The sequence below is a fragment of the Delphinus delphis genome, chromosome 1 (assembly GCF_949987515.2).
Source record: "Delphinus delphis chromosome 1, mDelDel1.2, whole genome shotgun sequence".
Taxonomy (NCBI): domain Eukaryota; kingdom Metazoa; phylum Chordata; class Mammalia; order Artiodactyla; family Delphinidae; genus Delphinus; species Delphinus delphis.
Window position 1 is genome coordinate 160,742,821 of NC_082683.1, and position 26,754 is coordinate 160,769,574.

Here is a 26,754-nt window from a genome sequence, read left to right on the forward strand (position 1 = left end):
ATAAGAAAGTTTAGGAGAGCCCTATATACTTATTACAGAAAAATTAGAAAATCTAGATCAAAAGAAAAATACATATACCTACCCAGACTTAACTATTCTTGATGTTTTGTTTCTTCTGAAATTTATACTCTTATCTATGGCATCATATTTAGAATGAATCCTAGTCAGAAAATAATTCAAAGTATTATGTGAATTGTACAGTGTTAATTGGAATTAGAATAAGTATTAGAATATCTGGCTTTTATGAATAGCTCTGCCAAAAATTTAATTCATGACTTTAGCTTGGGTAAATCATTTAATCTTTCTTTGCTTGTGTCACCATTTATTGATGTTCATTCTTTCAGTAAATATATATTGAGCATCTCCTGTGCCAGATGCTTTATCATACTTTGATAAATGTGACCATAACTCTTACCTGGAGATTTCTCTACTTCGTAAGTTGTTTCACTGTCAAGAGCTTAACTACTTTAGGAATCGGTTATTTAAAATGTAATGAAATTCCTTTATAGAACTAGTATGGGGCAAGGGGATAATATACTCTTGGTGTTAACAGACTCCTTCTGTATTATAATGGCCTTAAAACCTCTTCATTTATGATTTACGGGGTTTTTTTTAACTTCAAAAATGTATTGATGTGGCTACTGTATGTTAACAACAGGATTTTGGTGGGATTCCACTCTACACTTCTTTAGCATAGATCTTTCAAAATGTTTTGGGTTTAGCAGTTAAAAGTAACCAGCCAGCTGTTCTCTCCTTCCCATCTCCCAGGTTACAATGCACCGTATCTCTCAGTGTATAGTGAAAATGCAGTTGATATCTTTGATGTGAACTCCATGGAATGGATTCAGACTCTCCCACTCAAAAAGGTAATTTAACATTAAAAAATGGGCTAAGTGAACAAATGATTATAAGTGAAACACTAATATGACTATTTAGCTAGTTTTCACTAGTTTAGCATTTTCTGTCACATGTAATAACATAATTGGTAATCTGGGACTTAGCTAAGAGTAGGAAAAAAAAGAAAAATCAAGCTGGTTAATTTTACAGGTAGCTCAGCACTGTATTATTTTTATTACATTTTGTTTCACTGTATAACGTATGATTATTATAATAATGAACAACTAGAATATATTCTACAACTTAATATGTCAGTGTTATCTTCCACTTTAGTTTAAGGAGCTCTGAAGGAGTATATTATTTGTAATTTTACTGTTTTTCACATAATGGTATGCAATTTTAATCCTTGAGGGCATATTTCATGGGCTAGAAAAGTGATTAAAATTAGAACCAATGCTCTGTATAAGCATCTCATGATTAAAAAATAAGGGTTTCGCACATTCCTAATAAAATATAATATTTTCCTTTAACATTTCCCTGTGGTAACATAAAGAGAATTTTTACGAGTATAGAATGGCTGTTTTGCAACAATGAAGAATAATAGTTTCATGTAAGTATATGCAGCGTGTGTCATTAGTTGCAGGGCAGGGTTTAGAGGAATGGGTAAAAGAAAGTAACCAAGATCTTATTTCAAAATCTGCCCCAATTTTAAACCATAACAGCAGTGGGAAAAGCTCTTGTAAATGCTGCCACATTTTATAAAACAACTAAATACGGTCCTCGCGTTTATAACTTCGGGCTGGTTACAGTTAGTTTTCCCTTTTATGTTTATCATGTGAATTTTGAAGTATATATAAAAGAATATATGATCTTTATGAAGCATAATAATAAACTGATCACTTATGAACTCACCTGCTAACTTAAGAGCCAGAACATTACCAATTTCACTGAATCTGCTTGTGTATTTTTCCCTTACCCTGATTATTGTGTTTATGATTCCCTTGCTTTTCTTAAAATACAGAATTTTTTGTATATTTAAATATTTCTAAATAATATATTGTTCAGTTTTGCTTATGTTTGAGATAATAAAATGTTATGTTGTATATCATCTTCTGCCTTGCTATCTTAATGTATTTACTGTTTCTAAGATTCATCCATGTTACATGTACTATTATATATATGTGTACACACACACATATATATATATTTCATTGCTTTTCACTACTGTAAAATATTCTGTTGGGTGAATAGATCACAATTTATTTGTCTGATTAGCAGACATGTGAATTATTTCCCAGCTTTCTGCTATTATGAACGTTGCTGTAGAAGTCATATATGTCTTCAGGTGCGTATGTGCAGGAGTTTCTTTTACGTCATATGCCTAGGAACGAAACTGATGGGACGTGGAGAATGCACGTGTTCAACTTTACAAGATAGTGTCAAAGTATTTTCCAAAGTAATTGTACCAGTTGACACTCCCATCATCAGTATATAAGAGTTCTTTATGACCCATACCGTTGTCAGAATTCATAGTTTTATAACCATTTATTTATGGTGATAAAGTGATATCTCATTGACGTGTTCATTTGCATGTCCCCAATTAACAATGTTGCTGATAATCTTTTGTATGTTTATTCATCGTTCATATTTCCTCTTCTGTGAAATACCTGGTCATGTTTTTTGCTCATTTTCCTGTTTGGTCATCTTTTGATTTTTTGAAATTATTCATATATGGTAGATACTGGTTTAGTGATGGGTGTGGTGAATCTTTTCCCTGTTTGTGACCTGTTAATTTTTATAGTGTATTTTGTGAACATTTGTTGTTATTGCTTGAAAATTCATTGTTATAAATTTTAATGTAATATCATTCTTATCCTTTTTACATTTCTCTTTTTTTTCTTAAGAAGCTCTTTCCTACCTCAAGGTCATAAAGATAGGATCTTTATTTTCTTTCAAAAGTTTGAAAGTTTTGCCTACTGTGTTTATGTCTCCGTTCCATTTAGAATTGACTTTTTGTGTATGGTGTGAAGTAGGAATTCAGTTTCATTTGTTCCATATAGATACCCAGTTGCTCCATCACCATTTACTGACAGTCCCTCCTTTCCCCAGTGATGTACAATTTCATCTCTGTCATGTGTGTACATTTAGTTCAAATAAGATTCATAAAGTAGCTGTATGAATATTTTAGTATCATCGTCTGGTACTAATGGCTTTAAAAAGTCAAATTTAAGGTTTAAATGTATTTCTGCTTTTCTTTTTTTGCCCAGAATATTCTTCCTTTAAAACGTTATCATTATAACTGTGTTAATTCAAGTTAGATAATTTTATACCTTTCTAGTCAGAATTGTTGATTTCCTTCCTAAAGAGGAAGGATAAATTAAAGGTCTTAATAGTGTGTGCCTTATAAATATCTCAAAAGTTTTATGATTTAATTTTTGAATTTTGTTGAAATACTAATTTTATTTTTTATTATTTTAGGTTCGACCCTTAAACAGTGAAGGATCATTAAATCTTTTAGGGTTGGAGACGATTAGATTAATATATTTCAAAAATAAGATGGCAGGTAAGAAAATACACATTAGTAGGAGAGCTTCATAGAAGTATTCAGGTGTATCTTACCCCAAAGTCTGTATAGGGGTATTCATAAATTTATGATCTTTTCTGGTGGATCTAGTTGATGAAGATGTAATTATGGTACATTATGTATTTAGAATAATATTTTGACTTAAATGTAAGTAAAAACATTGGCATTAAGAAAACACATTAAAATGTTTACATCAGTTATCTCTGGGTAGTGGGATTATTATATTCCTTATGCTTTTCTTTTTTCCCCCATATTCTTCCAATAAATTTGTATAGTCTATCAAAAAAAATTCCATCAAAGGTTTGTCATTTTTGTTTTGTTTGTTTTTAAGTACTAAGATACATACAAATTGCTTGGCTTCAGATTTGATGCTCTGGTATATCCTCTTGGCACTGGAGGCTTCTTGGTGTACAGACTGGTGACTGTAGGAGAAGTCCTATGCTAAGAGGATATTGCAGTATGACTTGAGAAAGGATATTCAGGTATTAGACAAGATTAGATCCACCCTCTTCTCACTGTATGTAATGATTGTAGAATGTATCCGTAACCCAATTTGTCTCTATAGGATAAAACCTATTCCAACTCTCTTTTTTTATGCTCTCATCTTTCTACTCTAGGCTAGGAGTAAAGGTGGAGCTAGGAGAAGGAATACCTGACAAAATTTCAACATAGTTGTCTTATCTTTTGAAAAGGAAAGGAAATCCTATTTCCTGGAGATTCTATTTCTCTGTCTTGTCTGTTTCTCTTTCATCTCTCAGGAGCCCAAAGTGCTCTTGCAGTCCTCTGGCTGTCCACAATCTCCCGTTGCCACTGCAACTCACCAAGATCTGCTTCACCCTCATAATTCTCAAATTCCAACTCTCAAATTCTCATCTACTTTTAAAATTTTATCCTTTTAACATTTGCTGTTAGGAAAGCAATCTGATAAAGCTATTATTATGATACAAGGAGAATGTTGCTTTTTTTTTTTACTAATCAGCTTTGGCTGGCCTTACAGGCTCCTTTGGCTTCTTCCTACTACATTTTTCTCATTTTAGCTTTTTGGGTGTTATAAACTTCTAAAGATTGGCTTTTCTCTTTTTCCTTACCTTATTTAGAGAATGGAGTTCATCATGTTGTATGGATACAATTTTCTGTTTTAGAGGATGTTCACCATATCCCAGCATGTTTTGGGAGCCCATGGCTAAGAGTTTTGTTTACTTCTAGGTATTAAAATTGAGATAGATGGGCATTAGGTGACTAGATGTACATAAGTAAGTATCCCCTGAAGATCAGGAGAGTAGAAACGATAATAAGATTCTTACTTTTAGTAAAGGAAGCTGGAAGAAACACAATTCCTTTCCTTTACTCCACATCTTGCAAATTGGATCTGCAAAGGACATGTTTTAATATATTAAAAACATCTTAACTGTTATCATTTTCATGGATAATTTACCATTTATGCCTGATTACTGTGCAGGTCAACAATAAGAGCTTTTTAACACCCTAAGCCACTGAAACCAATACTGGGAAGGTGGGAGAAGATGGTGTAGAGATATTGGGGGTGGGGTGGCCAAAGTGATAGGACACCAAGGCAACTACGTTTTCCTTTTTTTCTTCTAGTAAAATTGTAGCATTTTATGTTTATAATCAAATAAAGGTGAAAATATACTCTGTAAGCTATATTTAATTTCAGCATATATTTGTTTACATATATTTCATTGAAAATTATTATTTACTATGATTGATCAGCACAACTTAAAAAAATCAGAATTGCATACACTTGTATAATTGATTGATGTTTGTACCGTCTGGGAGATTAATGGGTGAAAAGCATTTTTGCACTTTAAAGAACATCATTGTTCTTTGTATTTTTTTTTTTTTTTAACAGAAGGGGATGAACTGGTAGTTCCTGAAACATCAGATAATAGTCGGAAACAAATGGTTAGAAATATTAACAATAAGAGGCGTTATTCCTTCAGAGTTCCAGAAGAGGAAAGGATGCAACAAAGGAGGTAGATATTTAATTCATACTCATCTAAAGATGCTTATAGCATCGGAAGGACTATCTGGTAATAATACTTTATTTGATTTGGAAGGAAAATTTGATCTCTGAAAGTCTGTCATCATCATCTATGGTGTTAAAAACTGCAATAATGAATGTATTTCTCAGTGTAATTTTAATTAATACTTCCCAAGTTGTGAGTATGTACTAGATTAAAGTACCATATTTTGATTCATTTCTCTTTGTATATGGAACAGTTACAATTTTTAGAATGTGGGCTTTTATAAACATAGAACATACCTGTGCAGATTAACTATTCTCATGACCAAACAGAAATAGGCTTGTAGTGTTTCCAGTTACATATAAAAACATTTCTAATATATTAGCAATTATTTTAAAAGATGTACATAAAATGTTCAGAATTATCTGTAAAATAGAGCTTCTTTGATATTTAAACACTAAAATAACCCTCTCTGTTTTCCCACCAAAAACCATAAGATCTTTTTTAAAATTTAAAACAAAATCTAAGTAAATGTTTAACTTAGTATATTCTATTATTTTAATTCTATCCTTATTAACATGATTTCACAGTTTATTTTTATGAAAAAATTTAAGTATACTTAATTTTTCTCTGAAATTGTCTAGATTGGTCATGGAATAAAAGTGTTTAAACAGGTGTTTTCTCTTACAGGGAGATGCTGCGAGATCCAGAAATGAGAAATAAATTAATTTCCAACCCAACTAATTTTAACCACATAGCACACATGGGTCCAGGAGATGGAATACAGATTCTAAAAGACCTGCCCATGGTAAGAGAAATGAAGAGTGAATGTGAATATAAATGGGGTTAATACTAAGTTGGAGGGGGGAGGGGGTGGATACATATGAGTGTGTGTGTGTGTGTGCACTTAAATACATATAAGCCTTAAAAAGACATATTAGTATAATGAGGAAATGTTTATCTCAATATATCACAATATATGTAAGATGCATAATGACATAGCTGATGAGAAAAACATAAAATACAGACGTGTATCAAAAACCAAACATATCGAGTTTTTATTTAGTTGAATACCCTATATACTTCTCCCATACCTAGATTTACTATTCTTGGAGAAATAAACCACCAGATTTGGAGACATTCTATACCAAGATTCAGAGCTTTGTTACCAAATTACTAAAATTTCACTAAGTTTTAGCAATTCAACACAGATATTTGTCCCCCAAAGAACCACATTAGCTTGATCATTAATGGTCACACCTCTCATCTGATTATGAAATTAAATCTTTTTCCTCTGCCCATTACAGACGTGTTGCCTAGTCAGTCTTATATTTTAAAAAAAGTACAACATAGGAAAACTGTTGTGTTTTGTTTTTTTTTTTTAACAACATGAAGATTGGATTCTTGGACCTGATATACTGACATTAAGAACATTAGTGGAATTAGCTAATTATCCAAGCTCTGTAACATTTCAGTATCATGGTACTCTCAACAAACTATTGAAACTTAAACATGACTCTTGATAGGTGGTGATAGCATCTAGATTTTGCTCAGAATTTTAGGCATAATTTAAATGCTATGATAGCTTGGGAGGTGATATGTAAATCTCAACCCAAAGCTCTTTCTAAGGAAGTCTGTGTTAATTACCCACATTACTTAACCCTACTGTGATAGAAGATATAGACATGTATCACTGACAGAAAAAATAATAGGTAATACAGTTTGTACAGTCAAGTTTTTTTAATAAAAAAGTTCAGCTCTTAAAGGTAGTTTCTGCATTTCTTTCATAGGAGAAACCAAAAAAATCTGCACTAATTTGAGCCTGAGTTCCACATTATAAATATCTCAATTAACCAGTTGCCCTGTTTATGAATGGATGTGATGTTCTTACTGTCATTGTTTTTTCATCATCATCAAGACATTATTATATGATTATAGTACCATTACTTCCTTTCAAATCATTCACAATAGTCAGATGGGGATTTTTATTAGCCGTGCTAGGTAGATATAAATAAAGTATGCAGAAAGATTACAGCCAATCTTGATATAGTAATTAAAATGAAGTAAGAAATTTAAGGCTGAGCATAAATAGTAAGCTGAAAATATTGAGAATAAATAGAGGCTGAGTTGACATGGTTAACTGATATCTATCATATCTAAAAGCTATACTACTTCTACAGCTTTTGCCTGGGAATGAGAGTTCAGATTTTTCTCCATTCTTTTCCCGTTCTGAACATTTACTTAAGTCCTCAGACTGGTTTTCCTTTATTCTCAGAAGTAAACAGAGCAGAACCACGCGGTCCAAAAACTTCTGTCATTTTTCCTTACAGAAGCTACAAGGTCAGGGCAGGTACAAAGTACCTTAGGAGAGAGAATTTTTTAATTGTGATAAACAGTTGAAATGTGAATATATGTATAGCTTATATTTGATAGATCAATGTGAAATTTTTTGAAATTTAGTTAGTAAATAGTTTTGCAACATCTGCTATGTAGGTAGCATTATGGAGGGACAGAGGCATACAAATTTCAAACACATCCATATGTTGCAAAGCAACATATCAGCAAATACAAAATTATTTCAGTAGTGAACAAGGTTTTAATGTGTATTATCCTTTTAAAATTAAACTTTCTTTCACACTTGCTTCATTCTGGTATACAAAAAAAGAATAGTACGGTTTTCCTCTCATATATTCCAATAACATAGCAAGAAGAATTATGGAAAATTGTTCTATAAATTATGTTATATCCCACAGTATGTTCCTTAAGGAGAAATAGTTTCAGGATTTAATACAATGTTCCTCTGCTTGACCAGGTGAAAAATCAGTTTGCTAATGTTCCAGAATTTTTTTCAGACCTTCATTCACAGTAAGACTTGGTCTTTCTACACCCTGAATAAGCACACTGAAGCAAAATGTGAAATTTCAAGCATTGTAAGAACTTTCATATCCCAGCATCCCTCCTTTTTCTCCCTTCACCATCCCACCACTTAAACGAAATCTCTGTTTTGTCATTGTTGTTGTTCAGAATAAGGTCCATTCTTAATTACTGGGCAAAACAAGTTCAGATAGCATTTCCCAAAGATTCAACATCAATCTGACCCCATGACACAGGGCCTCCTGTGCTGGCTACTTATTCCCATTAGACCTCTTGATTTTTAGTATTAGTGTCACTGATTTTGTTAACCCGTGACTGCCTTGCTGGTTCTTTTTGTAATTAACACAAGTGACTCTTTACCCTAGAGGTGCAATCCAGTTTTTAATGTTCCTTTCATTCCTTTCATGTTTTCTTATCACATAAGCACTTTTGAATGTCCAGGACAAGAAGTTGGTGTAAATTTTTGAAACCTGTTCACCTGTACGTGTAATATTGTAGCAAAGATGTTATGTGTCTGAACTCCTGTTCTTTATTTTCACCTGACTTTCTTCCTTTCACTAGCAAAGAACATAAAAGCTGGGGGTTTTCATAGGCATCCATTTAATCACTTAACAAATATTTTTTGATATATTGTCATGCCAGAACTGTACCTACCTTGGAGTAGACACTGGTAAATGACACAATAATATGCATGTCTGAAAAGCAAATAATATACATGTCTGTACCTGTGTGTGTGTGTGTGTGTGTATGTATATGTGTGTGTATACATGTATTAAAAAGCTTGTGATATTTTAATATAGTCTCAGATTTTAGTATGTTCTTTCCACTGTAATTTTCTGTATTTAATGAACTATTTTCAAAAATGAAGATGGATTTAATTCATCTAACATTAACATTTATAAGAAGCACTTTCAAATACCAAAGTTATGATGTTGTCATTCGTGCAAAGAGCATGTGCCCCAGAAATTTTTATGTTTAACTTATTCAAATCAGTATTGCCTTTCTCTGAAATACTTAAAAGCTTAGAGAGTTTATTGAATGTCTTTGGAAGCTTATTCTGTTTCCTTTGTACCAAAATGATGCTGAAAAGGGTTGTTTGCCTCATGAATGTGGAAAAGATAGTGAGGATAAGGAGTCATTTTTTTCTTTTATCTCCTATATCAGATGTGTCTTAGTGAGCCAAGAGAATATAGGCAGTTAATATAAAACAGCATATATGTCTTACAAGTACACACTGTAGTAGTTTCCTTGAATCCTTTTTGTCATTTACCTTTTTTCATAAGTGGGTACTTATAATAAAGAATAGATTTGTCTCTAGTTGAATGCAAGAGTAATATTTTATCTCTAAAAGATTTATTTTTTTTAGCACGTAAAATTTCTCCTAGCCTTTTACCCATTCCTAAAATTGTTAACAAATAAAATTTCAAGCTCGGTGACCTTTTAGACCTTTATGAAGTAATTTTACTTCTTAAAGTTACATTTATATCAATACTTTTATCTTTTTGAAAAAAACCTTAGAAAGTACTGGTTTCACTCACATCTCTAAATTTAAAGCACCTTATATAGAAGCCTTTCTTTTAAGCTTCCCTAATTTACCAGATTTTTTTTTTTTTTTTTTTTTGCGGTACGCGGGCCTCTCACTGTTGTGGCCTCTCCCGTTGTGGAGCACAGGCTCCGGATGTGCAGGCTCAGCGGCCATGGCTCACGGGACTAGCTGCTCCGTGGCATGTGGGATCTTCCCAGACCGGGGCACGAACCCGTGTCCCCTGCATCGGCAGGCGGACTCTCAACCACTGCGCCACCAGGGAAGCCCAAGATTTTTTTTTTTTAAACAAAGAAAGCTCATCTCAGCTCATGAGAATATCAGTCAGCGTGTCTCCGGGAAGTCATTCAGCCTGTCTCTAATGAAGAGATGGTAGGATGTTTTCCTGAAACACAGTTGTTCTCAGAAACTGAACTTTGAAAGTTCCCATTAGAGAAGGTGACTGGGTGCTGAACTACAGTTCCCAAATGTTCCCAAGTTATTTTAACATGAAAAACTAGAGCCCTTGTTTTCAAAAACTTTCTTCTATGTCTTTAGTATTACATTATTTCATGTTTTAAAAATACACCTGAACATTGAAGAGAAGGTTGTTCTCTTGTTAAAAACAAACATGTTCTTTGGGTGTCTAAGTGGAGATAAGCTTGGGCTACTTAAAGGTAAACCAATAATTGGTATTTTCCACAGTTACTATTTCTGTTACGGGAAGATAAGATCAGTAAAAGCAAACACATGTCAAGTCTATAAATACCAGGAAATGGCTTTAGTTTCTAAAGGAACAGTTTCATAACGCTTTTGGTGAGAGGCTGGTTGTAGGTTCACTTGTTCTTTTCTTTAATTATTTCTCGCTTTTTCTATCCCTAATGTTTTTGGTAGATTTTTGCCAAGTTTTGATTCTATCCTATAGGAAAATACTGAACTAAATTTTGAAAATCTACTTGTATCTCTGAAAGTCCAGTTTCTACCCAGCTTGATAGTAATAAGAGAGAATACGTTTATGAGGCAAATGATTTTTTGCAAATCAGCTCTTTAGGTAACTGGCAAGAGGATTACAAAATTTAACTTTCTAAGGCCTAAAAGTATTTCATTATGGATTCAATTCTTGATGTGAGATACTTACTTCATTTTTTCTACATGCATGTTGTCTGAAATGTCACATATATCCAGTGAATCCATTTTCATTACCTCATTACCTTTTTCTTCTTTCTGTTGTTTTTGATAGCCGGGTTTCCCTTATCCATCCCCTCATCATCACTCCGGTCTGATCTCCTCTCCGATCAACTTTGAGCACATCTATCACATGACTGTTAATTCTGCTGAAAAATTTCTCTCTCCTGATTCCATAAACCCTGAATATTCCCCGTCTCTACGCTCTGTCCCCGGTACACCAAGCTTTATGACTCTGAGGGTATGAACAGCTGAGTTAGGTGTTAACTTGTACTAACCATGTGTGGATCTCTGCCTGGCTTCATAAGTAACACTGCCAAGGGGGTACATTCTGTGAACGTTTCCCTTTGGCCTGTTTCTCTGTTGCCAAACTTCTATTCTTCCTCTTCCTCCTCTTCTGTCTTGGAGTTCTACTTTTTTCTTCTTTTGAGGAAAAAGATGAGGATTTGGGAAGATTTCAGTTTTATTTCTAAAACAGTATTGGAGGTTTTTCTATTTTTTAATAAAACATCATCCCATCATGATATTTTTCATTACGGATACCATAAGAAATAGCCCCTGAATAAGTAAATCTTTATTCTATTAAAAACAAACAAAAAAGGGATGTAGAATTTCTGAATTCTGGATTGCTCGTTACCCTAAAACCAGTTCAGTTCAGAGAAATTTTTTATATTTAGTGAAGTTAAAGTCTATAGAAGAGCCTGTCCAAAGGCCTTTTATCTACAATAAACCCCTTCTTGAAAAGCTCACAATTCTCAAAATTATAAAGTATAATAGTACCAGTGAATAACAGGAAAAATTAGCAAAAGAAGGTAGTCTTACTAATCTTTGAGTTGCTGATGCGCCTTTAATTCCAGCCAGGATCCAAGATAAGAGAAGTAAATCAACAAGAGAAAAAAAACACAGTGTGCTGCATTCTGAAGGACTGTCATACCTGCCGCTGGGTCCTTCCATGCCGCCTTGCATCTTTGTAACTAGTGTCTCTGCAGTGGGCTGGAGAGCAAGTGGGCCATTCAAGCTGAATTATCCACACATCTGTCAAGAAATATGTACTGACTTCAAGGGAGCATTTTCTCAAGTTTGTTTTGCAGATCATAAAATATTTAGATTGTATCATGCAAACACATTTCCTCTGGCTTAGAAAAAATTAGCATCCATTTTTTATTTGTGTATTTAGTAAAGTAATTTTCCAATAAGAAAGCTACCTGTAGGGTGAGAAGTTTATTTTTGTTTGCATTCTAAATTGTGATGATTTTAAATGTCATTGTTATTGACATTAAACTATAATGTCATTTAAGTGTCTTAGTTCACAAGATAAGATCACTTATGATAAACTAAGCTTCAATGTGCTTGGTAACAGATTTCAGGGAGTGGATTCTAGGGGAAGTTGTATAAACTAATCAGTCAAGAATTTTTGATATAGAAGATGGTGGAAATGTTGCTTAAGTTAGTCTTCTATAAATAGAAACACTACGATTGGTGGAAGTTTTACCCTAATCTTAAGCATATTTGCGCAGGAAAAGGACCATCAGCTTAGGTTTCACATTACTTCATAATGAAGTTGAACTTCAGCTGAATGAATGATAAACTGTTGGGTTTGGGTTTTGTGTGGGTTTTTTTTTCCCCCAGAACATACCTTCCGTGTATCATTCTTTTATTACCTCAACATTCAGTGTTACTAAACCACTGGTATTTTTTACAGGCTTAATTTTTGCCATTTTTTTCTAAGGTTAATAGCAAAAACAATAAAAATTTCAAGGTTTAAACTGATATCCCCATCTCTCTTGAACTTGACTCTGCTGCATTGTATGCATGTCATCGGCATCTCTCAGGGTTGCTCCTATGAGTGGCTGCTGAAATGCTAGCACTGTTTTCTGTTTTAAATTTTTTTATTTGCTTAGAGAAAAAAAGGTAAAATGTTTGCTTTGAACGAATAACACAGTAAGAATTACATGGACTTCGCAAATTTGATATATGAACCAAAATGGCAATAGTTGAATGTAGAGCACCCAGCCAGCCAAATCCCAGTATGTGTGATTCTTTAAAATGTATGATTTGGAGTTTTTCAAGATATATTAGTGCATGTTTTCCAGGAGATGTTCGTGGATGTTTGCTAGCTTTGGCCCTGCACTAGTTGTGTTGCCATAACCTTCTCTCAGGTACCAGCCCTGATACCCCTTCCGGTCTGAAAAGGTTAGGGCCATCGAGGAGACCGTGTTCAGGCAGCTGGTCCGACGCACCACCTCTCTAGGTGTGTGTTACTTTCAAAGCACTCTGTGGCTCATTTTCCTCCCTTGGACACCAAAATTATTCAATATTAGATGGGAAACTTCTCACACCAACATTCCCAAGTTAAAGGACTTCACCCAGGCTGTGATTGTCAACAAGCGTCATAGTTATGACCCGTGGTGCTGCTCTCTGTCCGTGAGGCAGGAAGGCTGCCTGGTGACTGGGATGGGAACGTGCAAATGGCACTTTCAGTATCAGGACGATAGAAGGTGTGCTTGAGAAGAATGTACTTTGAAGTGGCTTTCTTCTAAATGGGCTTATTCCACTTTTGAATTATCCTAAGAAAATAAAAATCTCATATGTAGTAAAAGCTTTGTTTCAGTTATCTGCAGAGGTCCATGTAATTCTACATTTCACTGTCACTTCTAACCATGTAACTTTCACTTACTGCACTCACAACAACAAGAAAAAAATTGTTATCTGTTGGTAAGTATTTCAGTAAGTATAAAGATAAGCACTTATCTTTGGTTGGGGTGAGGGTTACCTCTGTTAGGGCTTTAGTACTTTTGTGGGCGGGAGGGATTATTCTGTTTCTTGTCCTGTATCACTCTGGTCAAGACAACTTTATTTCTTGAAATTAGGGTGAAAAAATAGACATCTCTGTAGAAAATCAGTTTCACTCTGGATGAAGAATTTTTCTTTCTCTTTTGATTTTAGAACCCTCGGCCTCAGGAAAGTCGGACAGCATTCAGTGGCTCGGTCAGTATTCCATCTATCACCAAATCCCGCCCTGAACCTGGTCGCTCCATGAGTGCCAGCAGTGGCCTGTCAGCAAGTAAGTGGCCCCAGCTGCAGGAAGCATTTCCATAGCAAGGTAGCAGCCGTGCATTATCGGTGGCCAGTGTCTCAGACCTGGCTGGGGAATGCCTAGGAGGCACAAGTGCAGCTGTTACAAAAATAGTCATAGAATCCTTTTAGAAGTTACAGTCCATGTGGGAGACAGACAAACAGTACTACAAATTGTGATGATAAATGCTCCGAAGGAGGGCTTCCCTGGTGGCACAGTGGTTGAGAGTCCGCCTGCCGATGCAGGGGACGTGGGTTCGTGCCCCGGTCCGGGAAGATCCCACATGCCACGGAGCTGCTAGGCCCGTGAGCCATGGCCGCTGAGCCTGTGCATCTGGAGCCTGTGCTCCGCAACGGGAGAGGCCAAAACAGTGAGAGGCCCGCGTACCGCAAAAAAAAAAAAAAAAAAAAAATGCTCCGAAGGAAATAAACAGGGGACAGTAATAGAGAGTAACAGGCAGTAGCTGTTGAGGATGAATACACACTTAGAATAATTAGCAAGGTCACGTGCCCACCCTGGGGTTGAAGTCACATTGACTCATGTTTGATTAACTGAAAGGAGGCCCAGTGGCCACCTGGTAGTGGGCAGGGAGTGACAGAGTAAAGCTCAAGAGGTAGGCAGGAGTCCGATCAAGCAGGGACTTGGGGACCAACATAAGACATTTTTTATTTTTTTAAAAACACAGTGGGAAACCTCTGAAGAGTTTTAAGTAGGCAAGGACCATTATCCAAGGGCAAGACTGTTCTTGGCCAACAGCTGCTTTTCTGTCACTTTCTCAGAAGTAACCTGGTATTGGCTTCGATCAGACAGAGTGGGGCGAGTGCGCCCAAGCACATGCAGGCCCAGGGTGGACCCGGGGTAACGCTAACGAAGCCTCCCTCGCTTCCCTGCAGCTGAGCTCTGAGAAGAACAGCCGGTAGTAACTCCACCTCACATTTCAGAGTCATTCAGTCAGAAGCGTATCCGTTGCCTTGTATTCTTGAATGTGAGACATTCGAGTCAGGCCTCCCGGTGCAGACTGAGTGTCCTCCTTCACGCGCTGTTCATGCTGAGGACGCCGGTATCAGCACCCGGCTTGTGCCCAGCTCTTGGTTTTAGGCTCTGGCAACACAGAAGTGAAGGGTGCTGGAATACCATTTGTTCTCTTGCTGTGGAACAAATTACCCCAAAATTTACAAGCTTAAAAGAGCAAACGTGGGCTTCCCCGGTGGCGCAGTGGTTGAGCGTCCGCCTGCCGATGCAGGGGACAAGGGTTCGTGCCCCGGTCCGGGAGGATCCCACATGCCGCGGAGCAACTAGGCCTGTGAGCCACAACTACTGAGCCTGCGCATCCGGAGCCTGTGCTCCGCAACGGGAGAGGCCGCAACAGTGAAAGGCCCGCGTACCGAAAAGAAAAAACGAAAGAGCAGACGTCTATTATCTCTCACAGTTTCTGAGGGTCAGGAGTCTGGGAGCTTAGCTGGACAGTCCTGGCTCAGGGCCTCTCAGGAGGCTGCAGTCAGGCTGTCTGCTAGGGCTGCCATCAACTCCAAGCTCAACTGGGACTAGAGAAGCCACTTCCCAGCTCACCCACATGGTTGTTGGCAGGCCTCTGTTCCTCACCAGCGTGGGCCTGAGTGTCCTGGTGACATGGCCTCTGGCTTCCCACAGAGCAAGTGACCTGAGACAGAGAGACCGAGCAGCGGTCTCAGAAGGGACATGCCATCGCTTCTGCAGAGTGCTGGTGATCACACAGACCACCCCTGGAACCATGGGAGGGACCCTGCCCCGGGCCTGCAAACCAAGGACAGGCGCCTGCTGCAGAGACTGGCTGCAGACGTACAGAGCACGTTCAAGGAGTTTTCAGTCGACAGGCAGAAGTTGAAGGGCACATCTTGTGACTTTCTTGCCGTCATCTCCCAAAGTCATCTCTACGCTGTGTGTAGCCTTGATTACAATGAAAATATCTAGCCAATTGGAAAAATGGCAACCATTTTATGAATTATCTTTTTACTAATGGTAGCTCGATAAGATAGTAGATTTACTATAACTAACCAGAAGTTATCAACACTTGAGATGCGAAGAAAGTATCACAATATTAATAGTTAAGTTCATAATCCCTTACCCAAAACTCTCAGAGCCAGAAACCTGTTTTCAGAATTCAGATTTTTTTTTATATATATTTTAGAAGGGAATCTACCATATATTATATTACATTCCAAGCAAGATCTAAGACAGCACCTACAAACAATATTTATAGAGCAAAATTTATGACTAGTCACACTATGAATATATAAATAAATGTACTATTTTTAAGTGAAGTCTGTAATCAGCCTCCAGCCAGTTCAGATTAAGTCTGCCACCACATGAATTGACGTCAAACTCACGAAAAAAGTTTTGGTTTTTCAGGGCTTTGGGATTTGTGGAATTGCAGGTAAGGATAGGACCTGTGATACAGAGATTTAAAGGGCTGAGTGGCCATCTCCTTAGGAGCGCTGAAGTGAGGGTCCACTGTCACTGTTGACCATATGCAAGCTACAGACTGGAGCCAGCTCCAGGTCCCTGTCAAGGCCTTTAATGCAATAATCAGGCGTGGCCTTCCTGAGATTCTTGGTACCAAGCTGTTTGTGTAGAGGTTAAGAGGAAGACCAGCCCAGGAATTCCAAGGGGCATCTGCTCGTTAGAGTGCTTCTCGCTGGCTTCAAGAGTAGCCCAGCTCACGTAAAGAATTTCCAGAAGGGCAGCCTGCCAAGAGAGACACAAGAAGAAACAGGGTTCCGTGTTGTCAACCTCCAGAACCAGAAGCACAGGCTCTTCCAGGGCCAGACTTGCGGTGGCTTCCTGACTGAAGTCAAATTAACACAGAGCTTTCCACTGTGACTACCCGCTCCTGTCAGTGACAGGCTCACTGGGGAGCCTGCAGACCCTCCTAGAGGTCATGTAGAGTTAGACACCGTCACTCCAAGAGATCTGGGGCCCAACCCCCTGAATCACCATCTAGAACTCTTTGGAAGAGACCCTGCCTGAGTTGGGACCACAGTTTTCAGATTGTCCCCCTTTGCTGTTCAATCAAAACAGCCCTTCTCAGTTTTTTAAGATTAGGGTGGTTGAGTGTAATTTTTCTCTGAAAGGAACATTCCCAAAGTTAAAAAAGAAAGAAAAGAAAAGAAAAAAAGTGTAAGGTGGATTAATTTCTCCATTCTATAAACGATCACTAGGACAGAGGAAAAGAGCCCAGTAAGTGTGTACTAAGCTCTGGGCAGCCCCCTCACACACCTTCCGTCTCACGTTTCATTCTCCGTGTATTGAGCGCTCAGTTCCCACAAAAATCCCATAAGATAGAATTTATTTTCTTATTTACAAATGAAGAAAACTGAGACTTAGATAAAGTAACTTGCTTAAGGTCACACAGGTTAGTAAGCAGAGCAGCAGAACTCTCTGGCATTTTGGGTGTTTTATTCAGAGCGACAAAATTTTAAAAATAGTAACTTATATTACAGCTTTTGTTAAATTGAGCACTAAACTAGGCATGGAATTCAAAGAGAAGTTATACAAAGTGATTTATGCCTTCAATTAGGTTGTAATCTAATCCACAGCAAAAAAGTAAAGAGTACATAGCCAGAGAGACACATCCACAAATGAAAACCAGTCTATGTCTGGTGACAGACGGCTTAGAAATTGGATGGAGTGTTGGAAGTAAGAGTAAGTCAGTGGTTCTCAGCCTGAGATGCATTCTAGAATCATCAGAAGGGCTTTTAAAAGTTAAGTCAGAAATTCTGTTATTATTGGTCTGGGACGGGGCCCAGGCACTGGTATTTTTAAAGCTCCGTAATATAATATGCAGCATACAACCAGTGTTGGTAACGTCTGCAATAAGTAAGTTATGGTGACACAGCTGAGGGGCTCAGGAAACAAACCGAAACTAGAAGGAAGCTGGGGGAGATCACCAAGGACAGGGCTTCAGCAGGCAGGCTTCACAGTCTATACCTCGCAGTTGTGGTAAAACCTCAACGCAGTCTCACAGTCTTTTTTGACCAGTGATCTTAATATTGCAGCTCAGCAAGATTAAAACATTTTTCAGTAAAAACTAAAGAATAGTAGGGAATGCTAAGAGTTTTAAACAGGTACTCACAATACCCCAATATTTCTAAGATTTTTTGGGGCATGGTGCCAGTCCTCCTTTGATGTACCCCAACTCTAAGATCAAAATAGAGTGTGAGTTTAAAGAAACTCACCTCATTTTTGTATCTCAGGCTTTTTGCCCTGTGGAATGAAAATGCTTCTCTTTTGTTCGTTTGTGTTTTTTATGAAAATCCTCTACAAGTTAAGTGACAGTTATGCATCATCAGGTGGCATGGTCTTCGCTTCTGGGAACTGTTCTGTTCTGCTTCATCGTTCAGCACATGTGTTTTGAGCACCTGCTGCATACCCAGTCCTGCACCGGGTCCTGCAGAGGCAAAGACCGTCCTTCTATTAAAAGAATGGCAAGGCACATAATTACAGCATAGGATCCGAATGCTCTGAAAGAGGTGATAGGAAGTGCTGTAGGTGCTCCAGGGAGTAGGAAAGAAAACTCACTAAGGCAGTAGCACATGGGTGGAGACTGGAAGGATTGATCCTGTGGAATTGTCTAGCAAGCAGGGCAGCCTGGGCACAGCCAGTGAGAGCAGAGGCCAGCGGTCTGGTGAGTGCTGCCCGCTCACCCAGCAGCCCTGGCGGCTGGGCTCCGAGGTGGGCTTGGGTGTCAGGGTAACACAGCTGGACCCACTGTCCATCAGTAAAGGGCTGTAAGCGGGAGGATGACCCCAGGGCAGCGGGAAGGATGGCTCGTCACCTCAGCAGTCTGTGCACTTTCTAGAGGATCGTCCCCTTCTGCACGTGTAAAGTTTCACCTGAACGATGTGCTTGTAGGGTCATCCGCACAGAACGGCAGTGCATTGAAGAGAGAATTCTCTGGAGGAAGCTACAGTGCAAAGCGGCAGCCCATGCCCTCTCCGTCAGAGGGCTCGCTGTCCTCGGGAGGCCTGGACCAAGGAAGTGACGCCCCGGCGAGGGACTACGACGCAGAGGTGAGTACCGCGTGGGCAGTACCTCTGTCTGGGGACAGGGGTTTGGAGAAGTCCCGAACGAGAAAAGGCGAGTGCGTTTCCCAAAGCCGGTCCACCGCCTTAAGCCTGGCCTCCGCTGCCGCAGGGATCAGCCACTCACTGCGGCGGGGGTGGCGGAGCCAGTCACTTGGGTTGCAAACTGCAGTTTCCCTGGAGGTGTTCAGACTTCTAATAGCTTCTGTATGAAAATGGCCTACGTTTCTAAAGACCTGCAGAAGGGCCTATGAGCGTTTGTTATCTTCTGTGCCTCTCACTCAGCTCAGAAAAGGGGCTTTCTACCGGCAGGAGAGAAGTCACGTCAGTTCATTGGCCAGGGTGGCTGGAGGGGAGCCGTGGTGGCCTGAGCCCCTCCCGCCCCTCTGCTGCTCCCTGACGTCTTCCTCTGGGCCTCACAGGACTCTGATTCTCCGAGGCATTCCACGGCTTCCAACAGTTCCAACCTGAGCAGCCCTCCCAGCCCGGTGTCGCCCCGGAAGACCAAGAGCCTCTCCCTGGAGAGCACCGACCGCGGGAGCTGGGACCCATGAGTGGCCTCTGCTCTCAGACCAGACGCCGGAGCAGCGGCCGCTCTGGGCTCCCTCCCCTCACTCCCCCTGTGCTCTCACTGTCATCTCCCACCACCCCTGCCTGGAAGCGCCAGGGCCGCAGCAGTAGCAGGCGGGGACTCAGGAATTCTGCCTCTAGGACTCACATCCACGCACCCCTCGACTGAACAGCAACAGCCGTAAAGGCAGACTTTCATTGAGCAGCTCAGATGAATACCGATTTCATTTCATACCCTTAGCGTTGCTTTCCAGAATATTTCCCCCCTCCCCTGAAAGGTAGCTTAAGTAGGCAGATTACACAAATGTAAGCGATAAGAATAAGATTAGACAGCCATTGTTTTCACAGTAGAGCCTCGTAGCCCTGAGACAGCACGTGGGGCTCGCCAGTGGGCCCCGGGCACGCCATGCCCTTCAGCACCACAGTGAATGTCGACCTGATCGTTGCCAGTAAATCCCTGTTCACTAAAGCGATGCATATTTTACTACAAAATAGAGTTTAACTAAATACACAAATGTAGAGGTTAAATACTGACTGTATATAATAAAAAGAAGCGTCTTGTATTCAACAAAAGATGGATGCATATATGAGACAGAGATCATTTAATTTAAAGAAATGTATTGTTTCTTGTCTGTTTTCCACCTAAGTAATCAAAGGGTAGAAAGGCCTCCAGCTGACGTTTACAGGAGGAGAGGGAGAGGAGTGAGAATTCCCCTTAGTGCCATTCCTCACCCTGGTCGCAGTCACCTGGGAGCTTTAGGGAATGTTCCAAGGCTTTGGTTTCATCGGTTTGGAGTGTGACCTGGAAACCAGACTTTTAACATTTGAAGCCTCTTCAGCAGCATCATTTAAAGGCATATTTACTTCTATCCAAGACATTTCTTTTTCTAGCAGTAGAATTTGAACCACACTTCTCATTTATTACTATATTTTGGTATCTTCTGCTGATGAATGTAGAAATGCAGTTTTGTCACCTTCTGGATCCCTTCCACCTGAAAGGACACAAGGAATGTCGTAGTTTCTGAAGGTCCATAAAAGGGTTCATAAAAGTGCTTTTTCTCCTTGGCGAAACCCCTTACTCCCTGAGTGGCAGTGAGGCGTCTGGCCCCCAGCTGCGCCAGCTTCTCAGGGAGGGGTCTGTTTTGAGGGGGGTGTGAGCTTCCTCAGATAAGCCTGGGAAAGGGGGTTTAGTTACCAAATAATGTAAAACCTCAAACGCAAGGACTTGACCAGCCTTAACCAAATACTCTTTCCCGCAAGCAGTGGGAAATGGACGCGCTCAGCCTGGGCGCGGGCAGGAAGTCAGCCCAGCATGGCCACCTTGACTGCTGAAGCTTTTCCTCCCTCGGTTGCTGTGTTGTGTTGTTAGTCACATTCCCATTTGGACTCCCGCTGTTTTAATTACCACAAGGAAATGAGATGCAGGACCAGGACCTTATGTCTCCAGAGTCATTTCACCGGTTAAGCACATGAGTAGAGAAAGAGATAGAAATAAAAACATTTCATGGAAGTAAAGAGAATCTGCCTCTCTTTTACTTTTTCATCTAAATTTCTCTGAGAAATAGAAACAGATTTTCTGCTCCCTTCTTTAAAATTCAGCTAAAATGGAAGAATTTTCCTGCAGTTGCTTGTCTGAATCGCAGTGTTTGAGCACCGTCATTTCACCCCTGGCCCCGATTTCACACCTTTCTCCTCAGCAGCAGCTGTGCCGGCCTTCCCCACCACAAGCCACAGGGAGCTATACTGTTTGCACTGACGCCACTCTCTGGAACAGGTTACTGAGGTTCAGTGAGGGAAGAAAGGATCCCGTTTGGGGATTATATTATAAAATGTTACAACAGAGAATTTTAAAATAATAACAGTTTTGACATTTGAACTTGGTGCTTGCTCAGATTTGATTGTTTTACTTTGGATGGGCATAAATTACTGCACAATTCTAACCTAAATCCTTTGCTTTTGTAAAAGTGTCATGTAAAAATACTTTGGTGCATTCAGATAGCAAGAGTGAGACCTTGAGTCTGGCTATGGCCAGGACTCCGGTAGCTCCGTAAGCTTGACACTTCTCGGGAGAGGAGGGAACCGGCCAGCCAGGTGCCAAGTGCACGTGGCCCGCTCTCCTCCAGACCCTCCCTCCCCCTGTTTTCCTTTCCCCTCGCGTCTTCCTGCCTCCCTTTTCTCCCCCGAGGAGGCAGACCAGGCTGAGATTCACAGGACTCCACACGAAGCCATTAGTTTATGGCTTTGACAACCAAGTTTCTGCTGCCTGTAGGTGCTTATTTTTTTAAAAGATGCTTTTAGGATCAAAATATAACCATACCTGAAGTCTGGGCTCCACTATGATGAGTCATACCCTGCAGCCCCCCCAACAGGGCAGATGAGAGAAGGGCTTGTCTTGGCCACTGGGCTCACTGGGAGGTGTAATATTAACCCAGTGGATTATACTCCAGTAATCTGAAATGGTCTTACCAGTGGTGAGAGAGCAGTCCCAAATATGATTAGCTTCCAAAAGTAGAACTTTGGGGGAGAAACACTGCCAAGGGTAGTAGTTTGGGAGGTATTTTCCCAAGATAATGATCATTCTACTGGGCTTATCCCCATTCTTAAATATGAAGCAGTTACCTTCAGAAGCTTCTTGAGAATGATTTGGAAAGATGGGGAATTGGGTTCTAGAGAAACAGAAAACGTAATGATCATCGAAAGGGATCATTGAAAGATCATGGAACAGATGTGATGTTGCTGTCTGAAGTTATCCTTTGTTTTCGTGCAGGACATTCAAAGAATGTATGTGGCAGCAGGAACTCATTTCTCTTCTCAGTAGAAAGTAAAAATAAGTGAAGAGGCATTTCTGGCATAGTCTAGATGTGTTGGTATTTGGTGCTATCTTTGTTCAGCCAATTTGTTGTCTGCTCTTGAATTCTGACTACTTTAATCTGCTCGTGCTTTGGGTGTATAAAATTACATATATATATATATATATATATATATATATATATATATTTCTTTTGCCAAAAACAAAAGCCTTCCTCCTTGTCAAATGATTGCTAAAGCAAATTTCACTTCTTTAGTTACGTGCGTACACACACACACACACACACACCCATCCCTACACTTAGTGATTTATCTTCCTTCCCAGGGAGCACAGTTTTAAGGCTATGAAATACAATTAAAAAGGGCCCATCTACTGAGTTTTCCAAGCAATTCTTGTACCCAGGTTTCAGGGAAGAATCTGAAATTCCTGTTACGTTTACAGCAACAACCTGCCATTCCCCAGCTGCCTCTCAGCCCCTCTGTCTGCCTTCCATATGGTTAGGATCCTGTCATTTTGCTACTCAGTGGCCGCATCTACTTCTGCGAAAGACCAGTTGCATTTCTATGGACTCTCAGGTATCATTAAAGAAAATCCAGAGTAGGAGTGGGTGGACATCCCTAACCCCCAGGTACAGCAGGGCCGTTTGCTGGCCTTTGGCCGTGAACACTGTAGTCTCCCAGCTGCACAGAGCTTTGTGAAGCTCAGCGTCCACCCTCTGGACAGAGGGGCACTCTCGGCAGCGGCCAGACTTCGCCACTGCCCCGGTCCGCTGGGCAAAACAGGGAAGTAACTGGGCGCCTTGCTCCCCACCTCTCGGTGGCCCAGTCCCTGCATTCGCTAGATAAGCCACTTGGCATTTCGTTGGGCCCACGTTAAAACCTCTTTGCTTGTGATGACTTGATCATGCAAGTCCAGTGTCCTCTGCAGAGTCCTGCGCCATTAGAGGGCCTCGCTTCAGCTGGTGTTTTGTTTCAGCGCTGGCCGGTAGGCCGGCGCCCCTCTCCCTTCCCAGGGACAACCGTTACACACAGACACGATTGCATTTATGGGGGGAAATTGATGAAAACAAGTCAGCCTTGAAATTTCATGAAAACAAAATGACCTGCCTTTTTATTTGATAGTGTAATACCATTTGTTTTATAAATTTTTTAGGGTTTTTTTTCTCATTGTAATATTATTGTACAGTTTTGCATGGCCTGGGTGTAATCATTTTTTTGTTTAGAATATAATGCTGACAAATAAGTGTGTATGGAAGGGGAAAAGATACTGCTTTGGCCTCTCATCACTCATTTCATTTTGTTTGGTTTTATCCCCTCATTGTCTTAGGGAACTTTATGAGAGTCTCTGCTACCAAACAATGGTGTGGATTCTTTTGCACAGAGATATTTAAGGTGGGACAGTCAAAATGTAACAGAAGACGCCTCGCCGATATTTTACGTTGGTATCACTTAATATTAACCAGACTCTGATGTATTGCAATAAAACAGGGAACTGTTCGAATTGAGTATTTTGTCTTCTTTTCCCTGATTAAAAAGTCTGAGGAATGGAGCAAAGGTGACTGACTCTTTTTGTCTCGTTTGACCCCCATTTCTGCCCGTCCCTCTCCTCATCCAGCTTCCTCGTTACACTAGAAGGACGTGGGGTTAGTTTAATCTAGGACTTTCTTAGTCCCTTCCATAGCTGAGGCGGCATAGTGTTCCATTCCCTTGAAGCTTTCAACTCCCCTCTTCTGGACCTCCCTGCCGGTGCCAGCGCTGACTGTAAACGGGGCAGCCCTTTGATCTTCCATCTTCCTCCTGCAGAGAAGCAGCAGACACTTCCCACGACTTGTGCTGGGACGTTTGAACGTTCAAAACGCCCCCGTGACCGAGGAGTGAAGTTTTTTGCCCCAGGAAAGTGCGCCTCAGCTGCGCTTGATCCCTGACCCAGGCGTCACTGCCGCTCAAGCCAGGCCCTCGCCCTGCTGGCTGGTGGCCACCTTTGCCCGCGGTTGCCAGCACCATGTCATACAGCCTCTGGTGCAGCTGTGGCTTCTCCGCCTCTGCGCAGTGGGGCCTGGGAAGCTGCTGTGGCAGGGACCTGGCAGCTGTGCCGTCCCCTCCCCGCACCCTTTCTCCGATGAGGAATGTGGGCTGAGCCTTCCGGGTTCAGGCACCAAGAGCCTCACGCTGGGAACAGGGGCAAACCTTGCAGAAGCGTCTGGAGGCGCGAAAGGCTGTGACGCTGACCTCGGGGTCCTCACCATCAGCTCAGAATCGTTTACAAGTGAAAGAAAGAATTAATGCCACAATGCTAGCATTTTTTTTTTAATTGAAACAAGTAAATCAGACAATTACAAGAATTGTACAGAGGTTAACAGCCTGAAACGACCCCTTGGGTCCAAGCAGATGACACGTGCACATCACCTTCCACAAAAGGCCCAGGCGCCGGAGCGGGAAGAAGGGCCCACACACACCCAGAGAGCACGCGGCTTTCTCTCCCCTTCTGGGGCTCCTGCCCCTCCCCACAGGAGGCAGCAGTTCTCTGGAAACCTCTGCTTGTCCAAAAAAGCCTCTAGGAACCAGCCAGAGAGCAGGTGTGGGTGGACCTCGCTTGGAGAAGTAGTGCTTGTCGGCACTGCTCAGATCAGCACTTCTCCCAGATGCAGATCCAAGCTGGAGAGGAAAAGGCAGAAAACACAAATCTCATTCTAGAAACACACACACACAAACCTTGTATTACACACTCCATAAAATCCAAAAAGGCTTTTCTGTTTTGTTTTTGGTTTTTTTTTTGGTGGCAGGGATTCAAAGGGAGAACTCTCATCTTCTTCTGGTTACCATTCACATTAGCAAAAAGCCCTGTTACAAAAAGGAAAAGGAAATAAAATCGTCTTTTTATCGAGAGTCATTTCAGAGGATGAGTAAACAATAAGCAGATTCTGCCAGACAGCAGTGGGGCTGCACTTCCGTGCTGGCGCCTCTCGCCCCACACCCACTCAGCGATGAGAACCGTGTATAAGTGCTGGCCACGGGCTCTGAGCAGCGGCCCCCCCACCAGCGCGGCCCCCTCTCACTGGGTGAAGCTTAAACGGAGCGTGGGTACCACCGGCTTCCTACTAGTTTTAGCGGCAGGAGGACGGAGGGTCCCGCCTAACGGCCGGGCCCGCGGCTACTGCTGCTCGGCCTGCCTCCTGCGGTAGTTGCTGTAGGCCTCCTCGAACATGGCCTTGCAGGGGAACCGGGCCTTCAGCTTGGAGCAGATGAGGAAGGAGCCCCCCATCTTCCTGTGCAGCGAGTAGGTCTCCTCGGGCGGCGGGACGAGCCGGTGCTTCAGCATGACGGGGATCAGGTTGTGGATCTTCTCGGTGGTGCTCTGGGTGCCAAAGTCAAAGGGCTCCTCCGAGGCAAAGGCCTCCCCCAGGATAAGGATGGCATCCAAGTGGGCATCTTCCATGGCCTGGAGGGAGGTGAATGGAGGCAAGATCAAAGAGCCCTCACCAGCCCAGGGCTCCCATCACGGGGCCCAGACTGACTGCTCGCTGAGGAGTGGGCCAGGTAGGTGAGTGTTTCAACCAGACTGAAGAACGTTAACCAGGGTGTAAACTCAAACCAACAGGGGCCAGGAGAACATCATTCATGTGTGAACTGGGCTCCGTGGAAGAAGAAAGGAAGTGGCGGGGTCTGCGGCCGAAACACCTGTCATTCCCAAAAGAACAGTCTATAGGCCTGAGCTGACCTGAGCCTCTGCACTCCTCTTGGTGGTAGACCTGAGACCACCTGTGTGTCTGCAACCCTTCCCCACTGTCATCAGGAGAGGAAAGTGCTGCTTTCTGAGTGGGTTCTGGGTGACAGGAACACAGGTGGTCGCCCCTTCACGTAAAGGGCTGCTACGATTACTTCCAGCGCTCCCCTCACCCCTTCCCCGGTGAGGCCTGAGCAAGTGAGGGCTGTGCTTTGCCATCCCATCTGCCCACGCGGGCCCCGAGCGCCAACACGATGACTGGGATCTCGAATGGGCTGGAGTGGGGCATAAAACAAGAGCTTGGTGGCCAGTCCCCTGGCATTCTGAGGCCCTCAGCCCAGGGGCTGGGGCGGGGCCGGCCCAGGGGCCCTGTGGAGACCCTCGAGAGCAGCTGTCACTTCTGATCTCATTTGTAAACTGAGATTCCCTTCAGATTTCAAGGGAAAAGCAGTCCATGGCCCGGGGCTGAGTCTGGCTCAGCAGGCCTTGTGCGTCTCCAGAGTCACGGGGCGGGGGGTGGGGTGCGGAG

The 26,754-nt window shown here is 41.4% G+C and overlaps 2 protein-coding genes across 8 annotated transcripts in view; one reads left to right on the plus strand and one right to left on the minus strand.

Annotated features, from left to right (window-relative positions):
- Window positions 1-23,998, plus strand: part of CDC42BPA (CDC42 binding protein kinase alpha) — a 326,273-nt gene extending 302,275 nt beyond the window's left edge. For 3 of the 4 annotated variants that reach the window (XM_059997227.2, XM_059997237.2, XM_059997245.2), the window contains 7 exons: window positions 769-866; window positions 3,316-3,400; window positions 5,292-5,415; window positions 6,097-6,214; window positions 13,934-14,051; window positions 18,954-19,111; window positions 19,546-23,998. In XM_059997227.2, the coding sequence (XP_059853210.1) occupies window positions 769-866; window positions 3,316-3,400; window positions 5,292-5,415; window positions 6,097-6,214; window positions 13,934-14,051; window positions 18,954-19,111; window positions 19,546-19,677 (833 nt within the window). In that variant the 3' untranslated portion in view covers window positions 19,678-23,998. Of the gene's footprint in view, window positions 1-768; window positions 867-3,315; window positions 3,401-5,291; window positions 5,416-6,096; window positions 6,215-11,042; window positions 11,229-13,933; window positions 14,052-18,953; window positions 19,112-19,545 lie in introns of all 4 variants that reach the window. The other variant, XM_059997253.2, reaches the window with a different exon arrangement.
- Window positions 23,999-25,254: 1,256 nt separating this feature from the next.
- The window catches only part of COQ8A (coenzyme Q8A), a 49,029-nt gene continuing 47,529 nt past the window's right edge, over window positions 25,255-26,754 (minus strand). For all 4 annotated transcript variants that reach the window (XM_059997272.1, XM_059997279.1, XM_059997265.1 and 1 more), the window contains exon 15: window positions 25,255-25,940. In XM_059997272.1, coding sequence (XP_059853255.1) covers window positions 25,653-25,940 — 288 coding nt within the window. In that variant the 3' untranslated portion in view covers window positions 25,255-25,652. The remainder of the gene's footprint in view (window positions 25,941-26,754) is intronic.